The sequence below is a fragment of the Tympanuchus pallidicinctus genome, unplaced genomic scaffold, assembly GCF_026119805.1.
Source record: "Tympanuchus pallidicinctus isolate F22 unplaced genomic scaffold, pur_lepc_1.0 scaffold3, whole genome shotgun sequence".
NCBI lineage: Eukaryota > Metazoa > Chordata > Aves > Galliformes > Phasianidae > Tympanuchus > Tympanuchus pallidicinctus.
The window spans coordinates 13,658,829-13,681,732 of NW_026294747.1; the positions used below are offsets into that span (position 1 = coordinate 13,658,829).

Sequence of the window (22,904 nt, forward strand, 5' to 3'; positions counted from 1 at the left end):
TGCAGCGCCAAAAGTCACTGGAGTCTACCCCTAAAGCTTCCCTTTCACTACTGAATGCTCTTAACCCTGCTGTCAACCAGCTTTATAAACAGTTTGTCTTCCACCCTGTAAACTAGCATTTATCATCAATTTCTTGTCTTTTTTTCCTGGTACTGCTAGGAGTACCTCCAGGTAAACTTGCAGACTCCAAGGGAAAGCAACACACAGAAGGAAACAACTTTCCTGGCAGTACACACTTTCAAGTTCCTGCTATCTAGACATGCTCCTGGATACTTTGCAGCAAACACAGCATCACAGTGTCTGCATCAATAACATTACTTTCTCATCTCCTCTGAATTCTGGCACTCCAGAGTTCCAGTTGGTAAAAAGCCAGATTTGGCTTGCAATTGCACTTCTACCAAATCGTAGAGAACCATCTTTGTGAATTGTTTGTTACCATTTTTAAAGTATTTACATCATTAGTAACTGACATGGCACAAATTCCAGAAAGACTTCCTGAACAAGTTCTTTAACTGCTTTAGAAGTCAGTAAGAAAGGGGAGGTGGAGAGAAAGTACAATACAAGAGCAATGAGAACAATTTCACAGAGGAAAGACAAGGAAAAGCACAAGCAAGCAGAGAAGCAGAAAAAAAGCACAAGAAAACAATGGTTAAGTAATATGGCAGAGCAACCAAGGTAGAGGAAGAAAAAAAGCTTAGATGAGAATAAATGGAAGAAGTTACAGACATGAGGGGAAAATACGAGCAAGAAGACATGAGCACAAGGAAAGGGAAGTAGAGAAGCAAGCAAGAGAAAACAACCTTTGTCAGCCCAGGTGTCACCTTTCGTGTGTACACACTGTGGTGCGCTGTCAGTCAGCAGGTCGGTGTGCTGCCGTCCTGCTGACCCGCTCACCCACATGCTGTTAACAGCCTGGCCTGAGTGCAGTCTTTCCTCACCACGTCCTTCTGCTACTGCCACCACATCCCGATGGAAAGTCCCATTCTCTCTTCATTCAATGGTCTGAGCCTTCCATAACAACTCCCTGCAATAATGTCTGAAGGGAAAAAACTGTGTTGAGTTGGTTTATCAAAAGTGAGCAGAAGCTATCAGAACAACGGCATTTGTAAGGCCCCTGTACTTACAGTGTACCTGCAGTGAGCACAACAACCCAAACCCAAATATCCCTGGTAATTATCTACTTGTGAAAAGGCATCTGCAGTCTTAAAGAAGGGCACTTAGAAATGGAACACGTCTAGGAAAGGTTGCGTTGAACAAGAGGCAGCTGACTAAACCAATTTAGCTTCATGTTGTGAACTGAAAGTTAAGAGTCGTGATTACCAAATTGGTAATTGCCATGCCTTACCTTTCCATAGGAAGGGCTGACAGCACCTGGTGTGCCAGGAGCCCCGTGCCTTGACAAAGAGCTGTAACCAATAAATCAGCTACCAGGAAAATAGTAAAGTACCACACGCTACGTCTAGTAAAGCCAGGAGTAGCTCATGCCAGCTGTCCTGAGTTTAATCTGCAGACATTTTACATTTGTGAAGTACAGAAGCTTCACCTAGACAGTAATTTTTTTTTAATATATTTTACAACCAGCTTATGACAAAACAAATAATCTGACTTCAGTGTGGCTCACCCTGCTGATTTTAACAGTAGGAATAAGGACAAACACCGAAATAAGTGCCAACACTAACATTCTTCTGGCCAGGAGCAAACATTACTGTAAAAATGAACCTCAAAGTGTCTACACACGTTTCAGTGGTTACTTAAGTGGATTACACTGTAATAATGTAATGGTAAAGAATTGTCATGAAGTCCTCAAACAGCCTCGGTGATGCCACTGCAGCTTACCAATGACAGCCTATGCCCACCAAGCAGCCAAACTGAATACAAGAACTGAGCCCACATCCCTTCACATCTATGGGAGGGCATTAGGTCTCAACAAAAAGTGTCCGTAACTGTTTTAATTAAGGGTGCTTCGTGAATTGACCAAAGTGCTGCTGGAACAACAGAGCCACCTCATTATTCCAAGTCCAAACCATCTTCCTCTAAAGATCAATTAAGTGCTATGCTATTACTGCACAGCTGTTACATAAAACAAGAACCAAACAAAAACCTGAGCTATCATCCCAGCACGGATGCCTTTCGAAGGCCTTGTCTTAGATTAGACAAACTCCCAGCTTTACACTTGCCACTGCAGAACCCCAAACAAATCTCCAAGCCCAGAACGATGCCAGCACGAGCTCAAACCATCGCTGACTAAAGGTGTTCTTTTAAAAGTAGCCCCATGTGTGTTCTGTGAGGTTACACTCCCTGACCAGCTTTGTGCCCACTCCACAAAGTCCAAGAAGCGGCAAGACAAACTGAATCAGGCATCATCTACTTCAGCCCAGTAAAGACATCTCTACTTCCTTCTTTCTTCCATGAGAGCTGCAGTAAGTTACCAAGGCAGAAATCCCACAGAGCAATCTCTTTTTATGTATGAGCAACAGCCTTCTAGCCATGTATGTTAAGAGAAGTCAATCTTGCTTCTTATGGGACACTTTTCTGATGAGCACAAGCAGAGAGAGACACTCTGGCACTGAGGTACCCTCACTGCCAGCCAAACATGCTCACACTGAAGTGCAGCTGGAACTGCTCAAGGGTCTGAAAGGGCAGGCTATCAGGTAATGATTTCCTCCTGCACATTAGCTGAAGACTAAAAGAAACAAGAAATCCCAGAGAAGAACAAACCAGCTTTGTGAGAGCTTACCAAGTATGCTGGTCTTATACAGCTATGCTTCATCAAACAAGCCCACACTCATGCCTGCCATCTTCTAGCTTGCCCCAGCCAATCCTCAGTTCTCCATTAACAGAACAATTAGAAGCCAGAAATACTCTTCCACTATCAAACTGAGGACAGAGAAACAGGCTGTCTTATTCTGCCCAAACCCACTATGTGAGAATGCTGGTCATATCATTTGTGAATGGCAACACCAGCATGAAGCTGCTCCTAATGCCCAGGCCCTACAGCAGTTATGGCTGCACAGCACACAGTAGGGCTGCACAGCACACAGTAGGGCTGCACAGCACACAGTAGGGCTGCCAGCTGTGCTGCTGCGGCCCAAATACTGGTCCAGTACCTGAGGAGTTTCAAGACAGATCTGGTATCTTTACCCGACACTGACATAGGCAGCACAAGCAAATCCTGACATAGCAGACGGAGCTGATGAAATGGCATTAACAAGACACCAAGCAGCAGGCAGAGCCCCTCACTGTGCTAATGGGGGTCTCCGTTCTCTTCACAGACAGCAGTGAAACCACTCAGTCTGTGACACGAACAGTTGGGCTTCTCAAAGTGATGTCAGCGCGTGGTTCTGAGAAAACAGAAAGCGTTGTGGCCAAGCACCCAGACTGGAAGTTCTCTCATCTCTTCCAGACAGCCTTTTCTGGCTCTGAGCTAGAAAGGACCTAGAACTGAACCTGGCATCAGGAGTATTCTATCTTTACTTCTCCGCTGATGTTTCACTGTCTGCTAATTCTTTTCATTCCATCTATGACAGTCATTAAAATGCCCTGAGCCACTTTCCTGTACTCCAGCTCAGGCAGCTAACGTTCTCTCACAAAGTAGTGCAAGGTCCCTAACATAAAACTTTTTTTCTGGTCCCCAGATAACTCAACAAGTACAAAGCACGTGGGCTTGGCAGCCTTTCTGCTCAGCAGCTCAGATGGGAAGTCCATCGAATCACAGAATCGTTAAGGTTGGAAAAGACCACACAGATCGTTTAGTCCAACTGTCAGCCCATCACCACTGTGCCCACTGAGCCGTGTCCAACCACATCTGACAAAGCACTTGGGCTTCTGAGAAAAACCACTGCTTCACCTGACTTTAGGAAGGCTTAAAAGGCACGTGTCCAAAGCAAGTACTGCCCTTAGGGACTGCAAAAGGAAACCCAGACAGGGAAAACAAATCTGCCTTATAACCACCACAGGGACCCAAACAAACAGTTCAGGGATCCCCCAGCAAGGCAGATATGCAGCTACTTACAAAGGACAATCCAGAACAGAAGCAGAAACTGATACCAAAAAATCCACATTTATTACATTTACATGATATCTATATAAAATCCTTAATATAAAGAATCACTGTGTTCTTTTCAAGCAGGCTTAGTGACATTCAACAATTACAGAAAGTAGATTTGAATCCTTGTGGCTACAAAAGCTGTCTTAGTGAGAGTGAAAAGCAGAAGCAGAAAACAAATTGTGCCTGAAGATCAGCTGTACCCACTAGAGCAAAACAGCAAAAATTAAGGACGTTTTCAAGAGAGCACAAATAATAATAGTGAATGTTTAAATAGTCTCACTGGTTTAAAAATGGTTTCAAACTAGCTCAGATTAAATCTATGGAACAGGTGTTGTACTGTGACCAGAGCATCAAGGTTCCAGATTTGAGAAGGACTGCTGCTAGGGCAGGTAGTTCCTCGCACGCCTTCACATGAGATGAGCACCAAGAGCTCAATGAATACTACATTCATCACTGCAAACTCACTCATTTTTATACCAGCAGCACTCACAGCCTGCAGAGAAAAGAACCAATACTTACTTCAACTGCCCTATTGCCCTAGTCAACACATCCTATTTACCAAGAGCGGTGAGGTGCTGGAACAGGCTGCCCACACAGGTTGTGGATGCCCCGTCCCTAGAGGTGTTCAAGGCCAAGTTGGATGGGGTCCTGGGCAGCCTGGTGTAGTATTAGAGATATGGAGGTTGGTGGCCCTGCCTGCAGCAGGGGGGCTGGAGATTCATGATCCTTGAGCTCCCTTCCAACCCAAGTCTTTCTATGATTCTGTGATTGCGCCAACTGACCCAACAGGACACAAGCAAGTTCCCCATGTCACTCCTAGCAAGATGACATTCAGAAGCAGGTATGAGGAAGAGCAGTCAGGCACTGCAGACAGACGCTGGTAGGCATCCTGCTGCCAAACAGCCAAAAGAAGCCAAATGCTTGGGAAAAATGGGATGTGTCATTCTACAATACTGAGCAAAAGAAAGCCAGGGCAGCAATTCCCAACTGGACAGATTCAATTCCTTCCACAGGAGATTTTCCACTACAAACCCACTATTTGAGGTCAGGGCTTAAGCCAAATTAACTCCAGCTCACACAAAGCTCAGCACTGCAGCACCACGCACACGGTGCCACCTGAATGTCTAACATTCAGCCCCTTGCAACTGTAAACCCCTCTGCAACAGCTGCTCAGCACAGAGAAACAGCGTGTTTGTATCGTGGGCCCAGAGCCACAAACTCCCCCTGCTCACTGACAGGCTGCAGGGCAAAAGGCACAGTTATGACATGCTGTGGGAAAGACCGGGAGACGCTCAGGGAACGAGCCATAGCTGCCCTGCTTTGCACCCAGCAGCTCTCAGCCAGAACCTCCCTGCTGAGCAGCTCCGTGCTGCCCGGCCAAAGGACTGTGCTGCGTGTGTGTGCAGGAGGAAGCTCAATAGGAGCCTCTGCAGAGCAGCACAAGAGCACAGGCTGACATAGGCTGCAGCTTGTCTCTGTCACTCACGGTCTTGCTGAACCACTCGTGCTCGCAGGAGCCTTCAGGGCTGGGCAGGATCTGAGCGTGTCTTCTTCAGGCTCCACCTGACTAAGGGGTGGTTTGACACAGGCACAAACCTGGCCTGGCTGCACTGATGTCCACAGACCGCTGAGCAGAACAGATACCTGGAATCATCTTTCTCCTGCCCCCATTGAGCCTCTGGGCTGAATTCAGTTCGAGGTTGCTATCTTGTTACTAAGTTAATATTGTGGTGTAACCACTGCTTAAATGTGAAAGCAGGACAAACACTGATCCATTCAGGAATCCTGATTGGATTAGAAGCACTCCACACTTCATTATAATCTCCCTGATGGAGGAAAAAGTGAAGCTACACCTGGAGGAGAGAGATTAAAACACTCTTACAGCAGTTTAATTAACTGTTATTATTGGATTCACATTCATTTCTGATCCAGTGCTTCTCAAACAAATAGCTCGGGTTCTTTCTAAGAGCACTGTTTCATTTTGCTGGTGAATGGCTTCTGGTCTATGACATGAAAACAAGGGCTTTCTTCAAAGCCAGGTGTTCATAATGAAGTAAGCTTAGGCAAGCACTCCATCTGCTCCTCTCCTTTTTTTTTGCCCGCTGAGCGGTTGAACTGTCGGCTGGTTTCACACAAACCTGGAAGACAGGGGTCTGAAAGCAATTCAAAGGGCCTTAGCGGGCCCGTGCCTTGGTCACTAAACCAAATCAAGTCCCCACGTGCCAGCAATATTAAAAGTAAGACTAAAAGCTACAAGTGAGTTGGTCAAACTTACAACTGCTGCACTTAAACTAAATTTTTCTTACATTTTTCACTCCTCTGCAGTGTAAAATGAGCATGGACTACCATCGTACAAGCTGAGCTGAGGGGTTTAAAGCAAGCCCACTTATATCTACAAGACTCTTCATTTTAATCTCAGAAGGGAATACAACAAGTCACAGCCCTCCACTCCCACACCACACAAACCACAAAATCAATCCACATGAGCCCTGCGATTGCAACACTGCCGAGAAGCTTTTCCCTGAGCAGCACCATTTTGTTCCCTTCTTAAAGCTGACAGCTAAGTCAGGAAGACCCGAGTGCTTTCCCTGGGACTGTGTGATAATCCTGCAGCTGTGTCAGCTCCGGTGCTCAGAACCTGTCTGAGCACACAAGAGAGCAAAGGGGAAGGACAAAGGCAGAAGTGAAACCTGGAGCCAAAATTATTGTTCATTCAGAGTCAGATCTAAAGCTTAAGCCAGTGAGGCCAATGACCCTATGCAGACTGCCATCAGCTGAAGCAACGAGATGCTTCAGAGTCCGTTTCTCTTAGAAAGTTCTCTTTCAGTGACTCACTGCCATTACCTTTGCCACACTGATTTGACCAACTCAATCTATTCAGTCTTTTCTAATTGTCCCGGTTTAAGTTGGGATAGGGTCAGCTTTCTTCACAGTACCTGGTATGATGCTATGTTTTGGCTTAAGGAGAAAAAGTGCTGATAACACAGCGAAGCTTTAGATACTGCAAGGCAGTGCTGAGCCAAGGACATCCCAGCTCCTTGCACTGCCCTGCCTGTGAGGGGGCTGCAGCTGCATGAGAAGCCAGGAGGGGAAAGCACAGAGACGGCTGACCTAAACTGTCCAAAGGGACATCCCACGCCATATGATAGCATGAAATTCACAGAATCACCCAGGTTGGAAGGGACCTCAAGGATCATGTAGTTCCAACCCCCCTGCCTAGCAGGGCCACCAAACATCCACATTCAGATCAGGTTGCCCAGGACCCCGTCCAACCTGGCCTTGAACACGTCCAAGGACGGGGCATCCACAACCTCCCTGGGCAGCCCATTCCAGGGCCTAACCACTCTCCTTGTAAAGAACTTCCCCCTAACATCCAACCTAAATCTTCCCTCCCTCAACTTCAAACCATTTCCCCTTGTCCTGCAGTTATCAACCCTTCCAAAGAGTTGATTCCCCTCCTGTTTGTAGGCTCCCTTTAGGTACTGAAAGGCTGCAGTGACGTCACCCCGCAGCCTTCTTTTCTCCAGGCTGAACAAGCCCAGCTCCCTCAGCCTGTCTTCACAGGGGAGGTGCTCCAGTCCCCGATGTCTTCGTGGCCCTCCTCTGGACCCTTTCCAAGATCTCTATGTCTTTCTTGTACTGAGGGCTCCACACCTGGACACAGTACTCCAGATAGGGCCCCACAAGAGCCGAGTAGAGAGGGACAATCACCTCCCTGTCCCTGCTGACCACCCCTCTCCTGATGGAGCCCAGGATCCCATTTGCCTTTCGAGCTGCCAGAGCGCACTGCTGGCTCATGTTCAGTCTCTCGTCCATCAGGACCCCGAGGTCCTTCTCTGCCGAGCTGCTCTCAAGGACCACTCCTCCCAGCCTGTACAGGTGCCTGGGGTTCTTCCGGCCCAAATGCAAAACCTTGCACTTTGCCGTGTTGAACCTCATTAGGTTCACCTGAGCCCAGCCGAGCCCACCCGACAGCCCAGCCTGTCGAGGTCCCTCTGAATGGCATCCCTTCCTTCCACCGTATCAACCGCACCACTCAGCTTGGTGTCATCAGCAAACTTGCTGAGGGTGCACTCAATTCCCTCATCGATGTCATTAATAAAGATGTTAAAGAGCACCGGTCCCAAGACAGACCCTTGGGGGACACCACTTGTTACTGGCCTCCACCCGGACATAGAGCCATTGACCACCACCCTCTGTCTGCGGCCTTTCAACCAATTGCTTATCCATCGGGTCGTCCACCCATCAAATCCACTTCTCTCCAATTTGGAGATGAGGATGTGGTGGGGGACCATGTCAAAGGCCTTGCTCAGGTCCAGGTAAATGACATCGGTCGCCTTCCCTTCGTCCACCAATGCCGTCACTCCATCATAGAAGGCCACAAGATTAGTCAGGCATGACCTTCCTTTGGTGAAGCCGTGCTGGCTGTCTCGGATCACATGCTCATTCTTTATGTGATCGAGCATGTTGTCCAGGAGGATCTGTTCCATCATCTTCCCAGGCACGGAGGTGAGACTCACCGGCCTGTAGTTCCCCGGGTCCTCCCTGCTCCCCTTCTTGTATATGGGAGTGACGTGACCCTTCCTCCAGTCATCCGGGACCTCACCTGACAGCCACGACTTCTCAAATATGATGGAGAGCGGCTCGGCAACCACCTCAGCCAGCTCCTTCAGGACCCTGGGATGCACGCCATCTGGCCCCATAGACTTGTATTCATTCAGTCTAAGGAGGCACTCTTGGACTTGCTCTGCCCTTACAGTGGGGAGGGATTTACCTCCTTGGTCCCCACATAGAGGTTTGGGGATGCAGGGCTCAGGGACGTGAAAAAGACTAGAATCCTGGCCAGTAGTGAAGACCGAGGTGAATTCCACAAATGCTGGGGAAAGCTGACTGGAGGGCTGCCCCTGCTCTGGGACTGGCTGGGCATCAGTCACGAGGGTGGGCAACTTGTGAGTTCCACCTCTTTTTTTTCCTATTCTCTTCCCCATCTCACCGGGAGGGGGAGAGGGAGCAAATGTCTGAGTATTGCTTTCCTGCCCGCTGGGTTACACTGCAACACTAAGTGCATAAATCACAGATATTACTGGCCCTTTTCTAAGCATCAAGTGGTACAAGAAACAATTCCTCCTTCCTGCAACCTTGTTCTGTGCCTGGGTTGTCAGAATGACACCATTTGGGCAGTAGCTGTCATGCCAGCCTATACAATAGCTATGAGAAGGCCTGCACTGTTCCTTCCTCTGAGTGCTCACACGGCCAGCAGAGCACACACAGCCTGCAGGCTCCCCACCATGGAATGCCTTAACGCTGGCCACCGTGCTGCCTACACAAAGCTCCACGCTCCCCAGGAAACACGTGGCAGCAGCACACAGCAGGGCAGGCACCAGTGGAAAGGAAGCACATCAGCACGCCACCTCAGTCCACGCTCAGGAACCTCCTCTCAGGGCAGCTCTGAGGCGGCAGCAAGGCAGGCAGCACTGTCCCACACAGCGTATTTCAGCGCCTGCAAATCTCAAGGTGAGAGCAGCAGATCCAACAGAGTGCGTCAGCAGCACGTCAGCCTGGAGCTGGGCCAGCTGTGGTTGTGCAACCACATCCCACAGTCAGCTTTTGGCAGCTATGGGGAATGCTGCAGGCTGCAGGACTTACCGGGCTCCACACCATCAAAAGCTCAGCTTCCCCAGTCACTACACTCAGCAGCAGAGAAAAGAGGTGTTTTACAATATTGATGATTTGGACAACAGAAGCACCCAGGGGACCCAGCCATACACCTATTCTCAGTGTAAGTGGCAATTCTTTGCTGAGGCCGTGTAGGCCACACAGAGCAGCTGACAAGCCTGATAAAAAGCCAGTATAAGATGGCCAAAAGTACCAAGATTAACAGCTTCAGAAGAACAAAACAGATCTCAGCTCTCATAGAAGCCTCCTCATTCAGCTGCACCCCAGGACTGTGAAGTTTCACATAAGGTAGAACACAGCCACCGCAGACATCACCCTTACAAATAAATGTGCAAACACACCAGCACTCTGCTAGCAGCAGCACATCAGGCACATCCCTTCTGAGAGGCAGCTCCATCCCTGCAGCACAACCCCAGAGCTCCTGGCACCCCCAACCTGCACACTGCAATGGCGAAGCCTTGAGGGCAGCTCCAAGCTTTTCTCCTGCTGCCAGACCTGGCTGAGGTGCACAGAGCAGCATTTGCCCAGTCAACAGCTGCTGACTCATTCACTGTAAATAAATGCTAAGTAGGAAAGACAGACAACCCAGGAAGGCAGATACAGGGCCCTGCGGTGCCACCTCCACAGGTCACCCTGCTGACCCAGGAGACAGGACCTTGGGTGGAATACACAGCTATAGATATATAGTTGATAAATAAACACAAGAAAATATACACACGGAATCTCACGCAGCTGCAAACAGGTTCTATTTTGGCCATGTCCCACTGTTATCTCAGTGTGGCTGTGGCAACCATTTGGTCTCAAACTGAGCATCAGCTCCTCCCCCATCAGAACTGAGCTCAGTCCCTCACAGCTCCAAACCCCAGCAAGCCAAACAGAAGCTAAGGACAGCCACAAGGAAGCAGCAGCACAGAGCTGTGCCTCTCTGAACGCATTCTTCATCAAGCCTCTGCATCAAGGGGCATGCTGGGGCACTCCCTCAGTTGTTCCACCCAGAACTAGGACTGCCGGTGCTGAGAAATCCACCAGTACAAAGCCAGCTGCACAGTAAGGGATGAGCTATTCAGCCTCCCCTCCACAGGCTTACCAGTTTACATTTCAATGCAAGGCAAGGGGCAGGGAAGGGAAGAGAGCGGTGCTACCTTGCCCTCAGATACCTGTTCTCACTTACCCATAGCCCAATGAAGCCCTCATTCACCCCGTGTGAAGTAGTGACAAAACTGTCATCACTGCTGTGCTCCAAACCCAATGGGTAAAGTTAACTGCTATTTGAATCTGTACTTTGGTTTCCTGCAGGAGAACCGTATCAATAAGACAAGGAGAGCACCAAGACATCTTGGAAACAACAGGATGGCTACTGACTGACACCAGATAACAAATAAATTAACAAGTAAATAGCAAATGTAAACCTTCTGATAAGATTGTGAACCTGGAGTACTCAGCCAGTGGGAAAACAGGGGATGGGGGGAGGCAAGGGGGAGAAAACAGGGTATAAAGGCTGTCATGTTGTGTCCATAGGAGAGCTTCTGCTTGCAGGACGCCCGCCATTGCAATTGCAAATAAAATCTGCTTTATCAGAGATACCGTCCTGAGAAACATTATTTGGATATTTCCAACACCTGGACCTGCTGTGAGCAGCATGGGGGAAACACTGCCTGAAGAGGAGGCGACGCTCAGCAGGAGGGCAGGAGCCACAGCAGAGAGCAGGTGGGGGGGAATGAGGAGCAGAGAACCAGAATCTCGCTCGTCTCTCTGCAGGCACATCAGGGACAGGTTGCCCTGTGAAGTTACAAGCAGGGCTGGGACCAGCCAGCAGAAATCCCATCCGACCTCAATTGAGCTTCTGCCATCCACAGGCAGAGTCTTCCCAGGCAGTGCCCCGAACTGCAGCAGCTGCAGAAACAGCCTGACCGCACGCATGCTCTTCCTACTGCTAGGGCTGCTGCTCAGAGACTGCGTCTTCCCTGACCTTGAAGCTGCGTTATCTGCCTTGGCTGCGAGGAGGCGATAATAGCCCCTGACAATAGCAAGAGTCAGCTCTGAGCCGGTGGAACCGGAAATCCCATTTCCCAGTCCCTTCAAAGCCTGCCAGCCCGCCTGGCACAGTTTCTCTCAGCAGCACTCAGCAAGATTACAGCACTAAAAATAACCCACACAATAAGTTGTGCATTAAGGAGAAGAAAGGACTCGCCCTCAGCGCGGGTTTCCCTTCCACTTGTGGCCTGCACTGTCCCCAGCCAGTTGAACTGCTCAGGTTTTGTTCTCCAAATTAAGCAGGAGCCGCAGCTGCTGAAGTGGTTTTAAATAAAATAAGGAGATTACGGGGTACAACAAAGAGCTAAGACACTTGCCAGTTTTTAAACAAGTGTCTCCCTCCCCTCTCTGCTTTCTATAATAAGAAACTGTGAACTAAATCTGCTTCCTTACCAAAACAGCCCGCTCTTCTTCCAGGAGCTCACATACAAACGTCAGTGTATAACAGAACTGAAACGAAGCGAAGGTTCAGTACCAGCCCTGCAGATACTCTGTGCCTGTGGGCATTCAGCTGCAGCATGGAAGGAAATCGCTGAGCCTGCTGGGTTAAAGGCACTGCCTGACCCAGCAGGAGGAAAGGCACACACCCTAACAGCAGGTGCTGGAATTAGCACTACCTGGAGGCATTACACAAGTTTTGCTGTTTTAATGAATACGGCTCCTTACCCCTGACTAGCCCAAGCCACAAAGCTCACCCACTTGTATCAGATCACTTTCATTAAAGCCAATCTGACCGGTGAGGAAATTCTTACACATCGCTTATAAATCTTAGACAATTTGCATTAATGCTGTCAAAGACAACCGGCTTCTTTCTCAGCCCCCAAACTGACTGCATGTTGACATGTGGCAATGAGAATCATCTCCACACCTCAGCAGCCTCAGCTGCTCATTTAATGCACAATTCACTGCTTATACACACAGCAAGTCATGTACTGGTTCAATTAATGACAGCTCACCTTCAGCACAAACACATTTTCACATATGCATTATCTAAACAAAATGCACGTGTGAGCGTGTGCAGACAAACAGAAAATGCTGACTGGCGTCTTACACATTTTCTCTGTCTTCAATTTGTACTCTGGAAGCGGAACGTTGTGCTCACAGGGAATGTCAGAGATGGAGGTTAAGCACAGCCAGCGTTTGAGGTACAGAGCCTGGGGGAGGGGAGCTCCAAGGAGAACAAGAGGCCTGAGAGGATCGGCACCACAGCAAAGCTCAGCTGCTGCAGCTCAAGCACAGGTGTTGAGCTCAGGGCATCTCAGCAGACATCACCTGGTGCTGGGATTGGATGAGCTCCCAGCCGGCACCTGGCAGCACACAGAACGGGCAAAATCCTCTGCTGTGGCTGCTGCCTGCCTTCCGATTCAAGCCACGCAATGGAAAAGGGGCTGTGGAGGGAAAGTTTAACGTAAACTGTCCTCATCCAAAAGAACAATCTCTCCTACGCACTGACCGATAAGAAAGCATCAAACAGCTGGAGACTGTAACAGAACAGAATCGTGGAATCATTGTGGCTGGAAAAGACCACCGAGATCATCCAGTTCAACCACCAACCCACTGCCAATGATCCCCTCCGCATCTGTACACAACTGTGTTCTTTCTACCGTTTTTCAGAGCAAAAAAAGGCAGAATAAACACGGGTTGGCTGTAAGCGTGAGGTCCTGCCCTTAGCAGAAACCTCTTCTTAGAGCACGTGGAGACCGCAGCAAGGAGCAGTGCAAAGGACCATGGTTACACACCGGCACCATCGCAGCTCACGGCCATTCCCAGCAGCTCCTTCCACACGCCGCCATGCCAGCTCCCAGCCTTACAGCGCCCGCAGCGTTTGCTGTCTCCTTCATTTTCAGGACACCATCTTCCCCCTCGCCTCGCTTAGCAAATCAATAAATCCCTCCTGGAACCCGAGGGCTCGTCTTCCCCGTGCTGCGGCAGCAACGTGGAACCTTCCAAAAGCGCCGAGCCTCCTCAGCCCCCCCCAGCTCAGCCCCATCGCCTACCTGCTCCGCCACCCCTCGATCCTCCTAGCGCCCAACAGCCGCACCGCGTGCCGCCCTCTTCCCGCCAAGCGCGCGGGGAGCGGCGCCTCGAGAACTCCAGGCGGTTGGGAGCAGCGCCCCCTACAGGCAGCGCGAGGCGGTTGGGAGCAGCGCCCCCTACAGGCAGCGCGAGGCGGCGCCGCGCTACTTACCGGGCCGGGCGGCTCGCCTGACGGACACAAAGAGGACACGCCACAGCTCGTCTCTTTACTGAATGAATTTATTGGTTTTTGAACTAAAGTTGCTCACAGTTATTTAACAAGGGATACATCAGATTTTTGTTGTCCATTTTAAACCATTAAATAACGTCAGTTTGTGTCTGTATATGTGTGTGTGCGCGCGTGTGTGTCTTCAAAGTACAAAATAGGAAGGATAACAAGAGGTATTGCTTTCGTTTATTCTTATATCTTGTGTAAGTAATCCCCTTCCTGCTTGTACCACGTGGGTTTTGCTGATATAGGTATTTTTTAAATTATTATTATTATTTTGTATTGAAATCCCAGCCTTTCGTAGAGGTACAATGTAACAGAAGCATCAAAATCTATACACAAGGGAAGAGAAAAGAGGGAAAAGAAGGACGGGGGTGATGGGAGGGGAGCTCGGAGGAGAAGTAGAGAGAGGGCGGAGGCAGGAAAGACAACGAAAGCAAAAGAGACTAATTTACAGCAATGTCATGCAATTAAAACTGCCCCCCTCTCCTGCACCCTTGCCTCCCCCCCTCCCCAGCCATCACCCCCTGGTGTCTGACATGCACACAGCAATACGAGAGAAAAGGTTGGGAGTAGGGAAAATAAATAAATAAATAGAACGGAAACGTAAAATAAATCTCTCCCGTTTTGGGGGAATGGGGAAGCGGGGCCAAAGTCAAAGGTCTTTGCCCCAGTTGTGTCTTTAAAAATTCGCTTTAATCTTCAAACCTATGTACAAGTAAAACTGGTCCGAGAAGGGGAAAAATGATTAAAAAAACCAACGACGACAACAACAACCAAAAAGAACTCATACAACATTATCATTAAAAAAAATAAGAATAATCTTGCGATACAACATACACCCATAGGAACCCAACGAGCAGCAATCGAAGGTCATAAAAGAGCTGAACACTAATGCTAAGCCTACATTCTTAAAATCTCAGTCAAGAAGAACTTCTCACTGTGTTTTGTCTTCCAGGCGTAAAACCACGTTTGTTTCTTTGTCTGTTTGTTTAACCTTTGAACTTGGGCCAGAATAAGTTACACTTGGTCACGTAACTCCTGAGGAGGAGGAAAAAAGGCGGCGATTCTTCTTTCTCAAAGTCACAAGATGAACACTTACGGGGTTGCTGTGTCTTTTTTCCCCCTCCTCCGCAAAATAAATAAGAATCAATGTTGCCTCTACACAGTCATTAAACAGAAGATATATCTAACAGCTTATTTTTTAAATATATATATATGTATATATAAATAACCAAGACCTAAGAACTGAAACGCAAAAAAAAAAAGAAGGTCCCCATCCACCCAACCCCACCCTCCTCCCCTTCAAAACCAAAACAAAACAAAACAAAACAAAACAAAACAAACCAACAAACCAAAACAAAAAGAAAAACTAAAACTTTATAAAAATATCTTGCAGTAATTTTTAAAGTTTACAGTAGCTTCGTGATTAAGTCTCCCATTGCCCTGACTCCACCTTGCCTTGCTCAGATGAACTAAGTGCCAGTGATTTGCACACACACACACACAGGAAATAAAACCCAAGATAAGTCTCTTTTCTTCCTCTTCGTCTTCTTTTTTTCTTTTTTTTTTTTCTTTTTTTTTTTCTCTTTTTTCTTAAGAAAAAAATTCACCCAAGCCAACGAATGAAATCGGTAACTTAAAGAAATAATAATACTGATATCAATGCAGCACTAGCAACACAACAATTGCCTCTAAATGCAGGGTGTGGTGGAGGCTCCAGCTGGTGGAAGAAGGTCCCAGCACGGTGGCACAGTGGCAGGGAGCTGACAGATGGGGAGGAAGGTGTCGAAGGAGGAACAGCAGTAGCAGCAGCAGCAACCGTGCCTGGCGGCGGGAGAGACAGTCCTTGGCAGAGTCTTGTCCCTCTTCTTTGCTACCAGAAGTTGCCTTTTCCCTAAGTTTTCATGTTTTGTTTGTATGTGTTTATTCGTTTAACCCCCCTCTCCCTCCTAAGTTTACTCCTTTCCCCTTCCAGCAGGTCAAAAAGCAAAATGAGACGGCATTAAAAACAAAACGAATCAAAACAAAACACAATTATTTTCTGTGTATATATATGTATGTATGTATGTATGTATATTTTTATCAAAATATACGCACATAAATATACATGTATATATACATTAAAAAAAGGCCAAAAGAAACAGAAAAGGTGGCGGGGACAAAAAGAAGGTTAAGAAAATCCTGTGATGAAGCTCCCCAATACTGTCTTGGTTCAAGGCTTAGTTTTGAGTTGCTCCCAGCTGGTTTCTGATGAGAACGCGCTCTGGATCCACGCAACACTGCGCTCCCACTACCCCGTCTCCTTCCCTGCACCCTCCCGCTCCAGGCAGAGTTCACCTGCGCAGACAGAAGCTGCCAAGGGCAAAGGTTTCACTCCAACAATTTGCAACCTCCTTTCAGCCCAGATTTTGCAATCCAATAACTGAGCAGATCTCTCTTGTGGAGCACCAAAAATGAAAAAGAGAGAGGAAAAAAAAAAAAAAAAAAAAAGCAATAATAATAATAATAAAAAAAAGCGTGCATTGGGGAGATGTTTGGGGAGAAGTGGGGGAGAAACCCACTTCCTGAAGGGAGAGGGGAGGCTGGGAACCTCAAACAGGACTGGTCCTTGGACAGTCTACATCGGTTGCCTTCCGTCAACAAGTGTCCGCAGAGCACAGAAGGTGAAGCCGTGGCTGACATGTTAACTTTTCGGGATAATTCCTGGTAGCAGAGCGGAAACAAGTGGTGTCGTCAGAAACACAGAGAGAGCATGAACAGAACAAGAAACAAACCGAAAGAAAACAAAAAGTAATCATAACAATAAAAAAAAACCCAAAAAATCAGGAAGGAGAAAAAAAAAAAAAAAAAAAAAAGAAAAAACATTCAAAAAAAGGGAGGAAAAAAAAAAAAAAGAAGCAATCAAAAAAAAAAAAAACCACAACCCAAGATCTGTCGAACTGGGTTTGTCATCTGTGCTACCTTTTCTTTTCTTTCTTTTCTTTTCATTCTTTCGTTCGTTTGTTTTTGTGTTTGTTTCTGAGATATATATTATATATCATATATAAATATATATATGTATATATATACAGTCATTCCTTCATACAAAATTTGTCTATAGACAGTTTTGTACTGTTGTGGCAAGGTATATACATCCTTCTAGTTTAGAGGCTAGCTCGCTAAGGAATATTCTTTCATTCTTTCTTGCTTTATTTTTTTTGTTTTTTGTTTCTGATTTTGTTTCTAAGTTATTTAATTTTTTATGTGTTTATTTAAGGTTGGTCTTGTAGGCCGACTGATGAGACCATCTTTGCCTTGTCTTTGCCAGCAGGGTACTTATTGTCTCCTCTAGACCCATAGTCATTAGAACCGGAATCGCTCCGCTTGCTGTTTGCGCTATGCTTGGTTGGCGTGCCGGGGGGATGGCTCACCTGCCCGTTCTTCTCGTCTGAAAAAAGTTGTTTAATTACGTCAAAGAAGTTACTCAATGGGCTGCCTGGGTACACAAAACAGAGGAGACAAAAAAAGAAAGAAAGAAAGAAAGAAAGAAAAAAAAAAAGAGAGGGAAAGAGAGAGAAAAAGAGGAGAGAAAGAGAGAGAACAAACAAACAAATGAACAATGGGGTTTTTAACGAGAAGAACATGATGAGGAGATCCAGAGCCACGTGCGTGGGGGTGTGTGGGGGATGAAGACAATGAGCAGGAAGAGGAAGAGTGTTTAGGATGGGACACCTACAGAAATAAAGAGGCTGGGAGCATCAAGCACCTACGGGTACATCCTAGTTTTGTCTTGAGCGGGTGGGCACAGCTGTCTCACCTAAAAAGAGGATGCAGCACCACATCGCTGAAATACGCAGTTCTGTCTATTACTTGCAGTCATTTGGCCATTCTGCACTGAAACATCAGTGAACGTAATGTGGGATACAGGCAAATCCCATCTCATTGTTGCTGTTACAAATGTCGTTGTTTTTTTGTTGTGTTTTTTTTTGTTTTGTTTTGTTTTGTTTTGTTTTGTTTTTAAATGTGGTTGCCAATTGATGCTTTGCTTTGCAGCCCTGCTAAGTTACATGGCTGCACTGGGGATTGTGCTCTTCTGCCTGCATTTTGCTTCTGAGTATCTCCTTGCTCACTTTTTAGACACTAGAACTCAAATGCTTAAGTGCTCCAAGGGAGAAAGTATTTGAAAAACAAGCGATGGCTGACACCACTACCTCCATCTGTATGTGTGATCTGTGGCTTGTGCTTGCAAGCTTCTAAGCATCTTCAGATCCTTCTTACAACAAGCACCTGGAAATATAGATACTGAATGCTTTGTAGAAGCAGGTTGCTGTGCATGTATTTCTGGCACCTGCCGGGGTCAAGATCTACTTTCTCATTGTCCTGAATTTATTGTTTGGTTACAATACAGCCTCTGGAACACAGACATTGATTTCAGAGGAGCTAGGAGCCACAGAAGGATGTAGGACTGCATGCTGGTGGAACAGGTATTCTCATTAAGCCAGCCAGAGGAGCAGGCTGTAGACATAACATGGTTCGGCACTGTACATATTTTAGAATGTAATCTTTCATGCCATTTGAAAAAGTCTTTTTGCTCACCATTTCACCTTCTGATTAAATCCAAGATTCACTTTACCAAAGCCATTTTCCAATGGGGAGCACGATGCATCACAGACGCACCTCCAGGGGCCAAAAGGAACAGACAGAGCCTGGACTGAATGTAATGAGTCTTCTTCTAAAACCCTCTAAATGTGGGCATATGAGAATTCTCAATTAACAAAGCACAAATATTATGTAAAGAGCCTCCATGTGCTTGACTAACAGCTATGTGCCGGGTTTAATTATGCAGCTCCAAGATGGTTATATGCAATTCTTTAACTGGTCCCTCAAAGGCCAGACAATCCTCTCTTCATTCCTGATTGCCTTAAGTTTAATGCGATGAAAGACCCAGCTGTGTTTCAGCACGAGCAATATCAATCCAGGAATGGTCCACAGAGGTTTCATGGCACAGCAGCTTGGGCTGGACCTGCTAAGGGGGATGGGATGTCCTTACAATGACCCTCTGGCCTATCTGCTAAAGAAGAGACCTGTACAGCAGATTCCTTCTTGACACTCTAATTCCCTTTGCAATAATGCGTATACCTCTGTGCCTCTACGTTACTGTGGAAGGTCATACTTGAAGAAAAACTCATGATGTTTTTCTCAGTATTGGGACTGTTGGCTCCACTGTTATAACAAATTCAAATCAGCTAATTTACGCCCCATCTAAGCGATTTCATCCTCCAGCTCCCAGAAGGCTCCTTGTTTCTGCTGTGCAGTGATGTGGTAGTTGTGAAGAGTGGGACCTTTCATCCCCGAGAGGGCAACATTCAGTCCAGAGCAAAGAGGCTTCTTCATAGCAGAGATCCCCACTCACCCACAGTTAGTGGAAGCTGGTGGCTTAATAATATTCTATTTCTTTTCACTTTTATTATACGCATAAGCAGATTGGTTACCACAGTGGGCAAGTACTGTCTCTGTGTGGTAACTCATATGAAGGACTTGTAGCATGCTTTCTTATTCCCTAAAGGAAGATCCTAGACAGACATCAACTGTTGATATGCAAAGAAAAAGAAAAAAGATAGCATCTGTGCCCTCCAAAACTGAATGTATTACTCTTCTTCCCCTGGCCCATGCTAGCCATGTAGTTGCTGCTTTCCTCTGTGTGGTAACAGGCATTGAGAAAAATCACATGGCTGACATACAGAGAGATGGATCTCAGTCTTACTCATCTAATTCATTCCTTGCCTTCCTGTACTTGCTGTTTTGTGTTTAACCTACTGCTGGCCCTGTTTCCATCTATGTGTCGAATTATACCAGCGCCCCAAGCAAATGGTTGTTAGTTTCTGGAAGGGCACCACTCAGCTAACAGATTCAGAGATGCAGGATGCAAACAAGCAGCCAGGAGAAACACGTAACTCAAATTCTGGCTAATAAAAAAAAACCTACCAAACTCTCAGCTATTTCTGGGTCAGAACTCCCCGAGCTCCACCTGCCTCCTTCCACATGTGTGCAAATGCTTTGGAATAGGGATAGCTCTTCCACATCTATACCTTCTAATTCACCCTAAGCTGCTCTGTATGCATGTTGAGCTCATGCTCATTTAATATCTGCTCAGACTCATTTCTACTTCAAGTGAATATTCTCTTTCAATGAAAAAATAAAGCAAACACTCAACCTTGATTGCAGGAATGTGGACAAATCTGGTCATTATGTGGCTTTGGACCCCTCATCCTCATAAGCAAATGGAGTCAGCAGAGAGAATGGAAAAAGAGCACTAAAAAAAATGCTGGATAGGGAAAGACTGCTAGGTTGGGAGAAAAAGGGAGGGAAGTATCTCTAGTTATTCAGCTGAGCAGTTTATTGAACAAGCTTAGAGGGAAAGAGGAGGGCAGAGAAAGAAGCGCTCTGCAGGAACTGGGAAAATTTTAGTTTTCACATAGACAGGAACAGCGGACAAAAGTACAACTTGCAAAAAGGGAGCAATAAAACATTTTGAAAATTGTACGTAAATATCTGGTTTGACAAGTTCTGATACAGGATTTTTAATCATCTTATTAAAATATGCAGCCCCTGTTTCATCCACCCTTTCTCCTTCCCATGCCCTACTGGCTTTCAGGTACCCGGAGATTTACTGCAGCAAAGAGTATTTAACAGTCTGCTTTTTCTTTGCCTGTATCACTACTGGATTTCTTACAATCAGCATTTTTCAGGTAAAATTTTAATGGGAGGTAGGAAATCCTTAGGGATATTGAATGAGAGCTACTGAAAAATAAAATAGGCCATTTCACTAACCCCTTCCTTTCTTTGCCTTTCACAGTGTCTGGACTTGTAATTAAAAACTTGGTATTAATCCTTTCATATCTTGCAGTTAGGAAAGGACTGATCCTAAGCCAAGCACTACAGACAATCACATTGATGTTATCTACACGACAGCTTGTTAGCCCACGCTCAGGCTTGTCTAGATACTGGTCTTTGAACAGACAAAGAGTCCTCACATTTCTCTCTGGGGATATGTAAACATAGGTCAGCTATGCTGGAAGCATGAAAATGGTGACTGTTGTTGCTCCTTTCAGTTTTCAGTTGCCTTTGGGCTGATGCGGCCAGTAAAACAAGACTTGAAAATGCAGGTGATGATTTTTAGAATAGTTTTTCCAGCAATCTTCCACTCCTTGCATCCAGTACAAAATATGCAATAGGCTCTTAGACCTGCAAGTCCTTCTGGGAGCCTCAAAGAGACTTTCTCTCTTATTTAAAAATGTGAGATGACATCCCATTTCCTCCGGACAGGGATGAAGGTTTGGCTTACTGATTTTTCAAACTTCCCTGATATTTCATGCATCTGTAACTAAGGTCTTCTTTCCCCTTGAGAGCAAACGTTCACCAACATAAAGAGGGCATGAAGGGCAGCAACAGTGAGAAACTGTGAGAAGGTTCAAAAGCAGGAAGGGAGGTTCAGAGCATTAGGTTTACTTCTGTTAGGAGGAGATGGATATGCGCATTTCTGAGTTAGTCCGAGGAGCCAGATGCTGCAAGATGGGGAGGGAAATGGGTTTGAAAACAAACACTGAAGCTTATGAAAGGGTCATGTATTGAAGGGACACTAAAGAAATAGGTTATGGAGAAGGCACTAATTTGTGGCACCTGTGTGCAGCATCACCATGGCCAAATTCCTCAAAGTGAATGCATTTTAACACAGACAGTAAACAGAAGAAGCAGGGCTGGGAAGGGGCACTGAGAGGTAAAAGGAAGCTGGGCAGATATCTTGTATCAACCCTCAGAGTACTCTATCTCATTTGCTTTTCTGCTGAAGTGTCACAGGGGCTAGGAGCAAAGTTGAACTGGCACATCCAGGTTAAGAGAGGAAAGAGAAAAGGAGGTGATGCACTCCAGGTACCAGGAGTGGCACCAGAAGAGGATTCACCTGCTCTGACCTTGCCACGACCCTCAGCGTCCTTCCCAGGAGATTAACAAGTGTGGAACAAGCAGCTTCTGGACAGGCTTGGAGGCTTCTATCTCTGGAGACTGCTCTTTTGTAACATTCTAAGATAGCCACATAAGGATTTGGTCTTGTTTAGATTCAAGCAAATGGCAGCACTCCCACGGATTTAATGAAAGCAAACTTTCTTGTCCTGTGAAAACATCTCTCTTATATCTATAATGACATTTAATGCACTAATCTTTTTGGTGCTGACCACCAAGTTGAATAAAGCAAATACATCATCTATGGGATTATTCTCTGCCTTTTCTTTCTCTGTGGCCTGATAAATTATTTAATTTCTGCACTTTTAACTTAGGCTTTGGAAGAATGTGAATGGGAAAACATTGGTCTGCCTTCTGCCTGCCTCTGCTACTTACAGCACAAATTCCTTTCCCTTTATGCGTTGGAGGATTCGTTGTTGTTTGTTTTTGTTTTCTTTTCCTTTTTTTCATCCCTAGTTTGCTCTTCATCTCAACATCAGCCATGTTTTCAGTGAATCACAGCACAATCCAACTCTTTCCACATAATCCATCAAAACACTTTTTGATAACTGATGATCTATTCCCTTTCAAACCCATTCTGCTACTCTGACATAGTTCTATCCCTCTTTGTTAAGACTAAACATGTTTGTTTTCTGTTGGCAGAGTCCCTTTGCCTTCAGTAGCAGAAGATGTAACATACAGAACCCACTCCTAGACTATATGCACTGCAAGGGATGACAGAGAGATAAAAGTGGCCTGCTTCTCTGTTCCTACAAGATTATGTAGGGCTTTTTTTCTTCTCCAGACCAAGGAGCCCCTGGCCTAGGCATCTACAAATGCAAATCAGAGAGAGGCCCTAAGGAGCTCACTTATTGCCAAAGGAGACTATACAGAGTTTTTGCTCAACTCACTTAACATTAA

General features: G+C 46.3%; 1 protein-coding gene across 1 annotated transcript in view; it reads right to left on the reverse strand.

The window, feature by feature from the left end:
• Positions 1-16,595: 16,595 nt before the first annotated feature.
• The window catches only part of BRSK2 (BR serine/threonine kinase 2), a 297,047-nt gene continuing 290,738 nt past the window's right edge, over positions 16,596-22,904 (reverse strand). Inside the window, exon 23 of the mRNA XM_052696777.1 lies at positions 16,596-17,433. Coding sequence (XP_052552737.1) covers positions 17,258-17,433 — 176 coding nt within the window. The 3' untranslated portion in view covers positions 16,596-17,257. The remainder of the gene's footprint in view (positions 17,434-22,904) is intronic.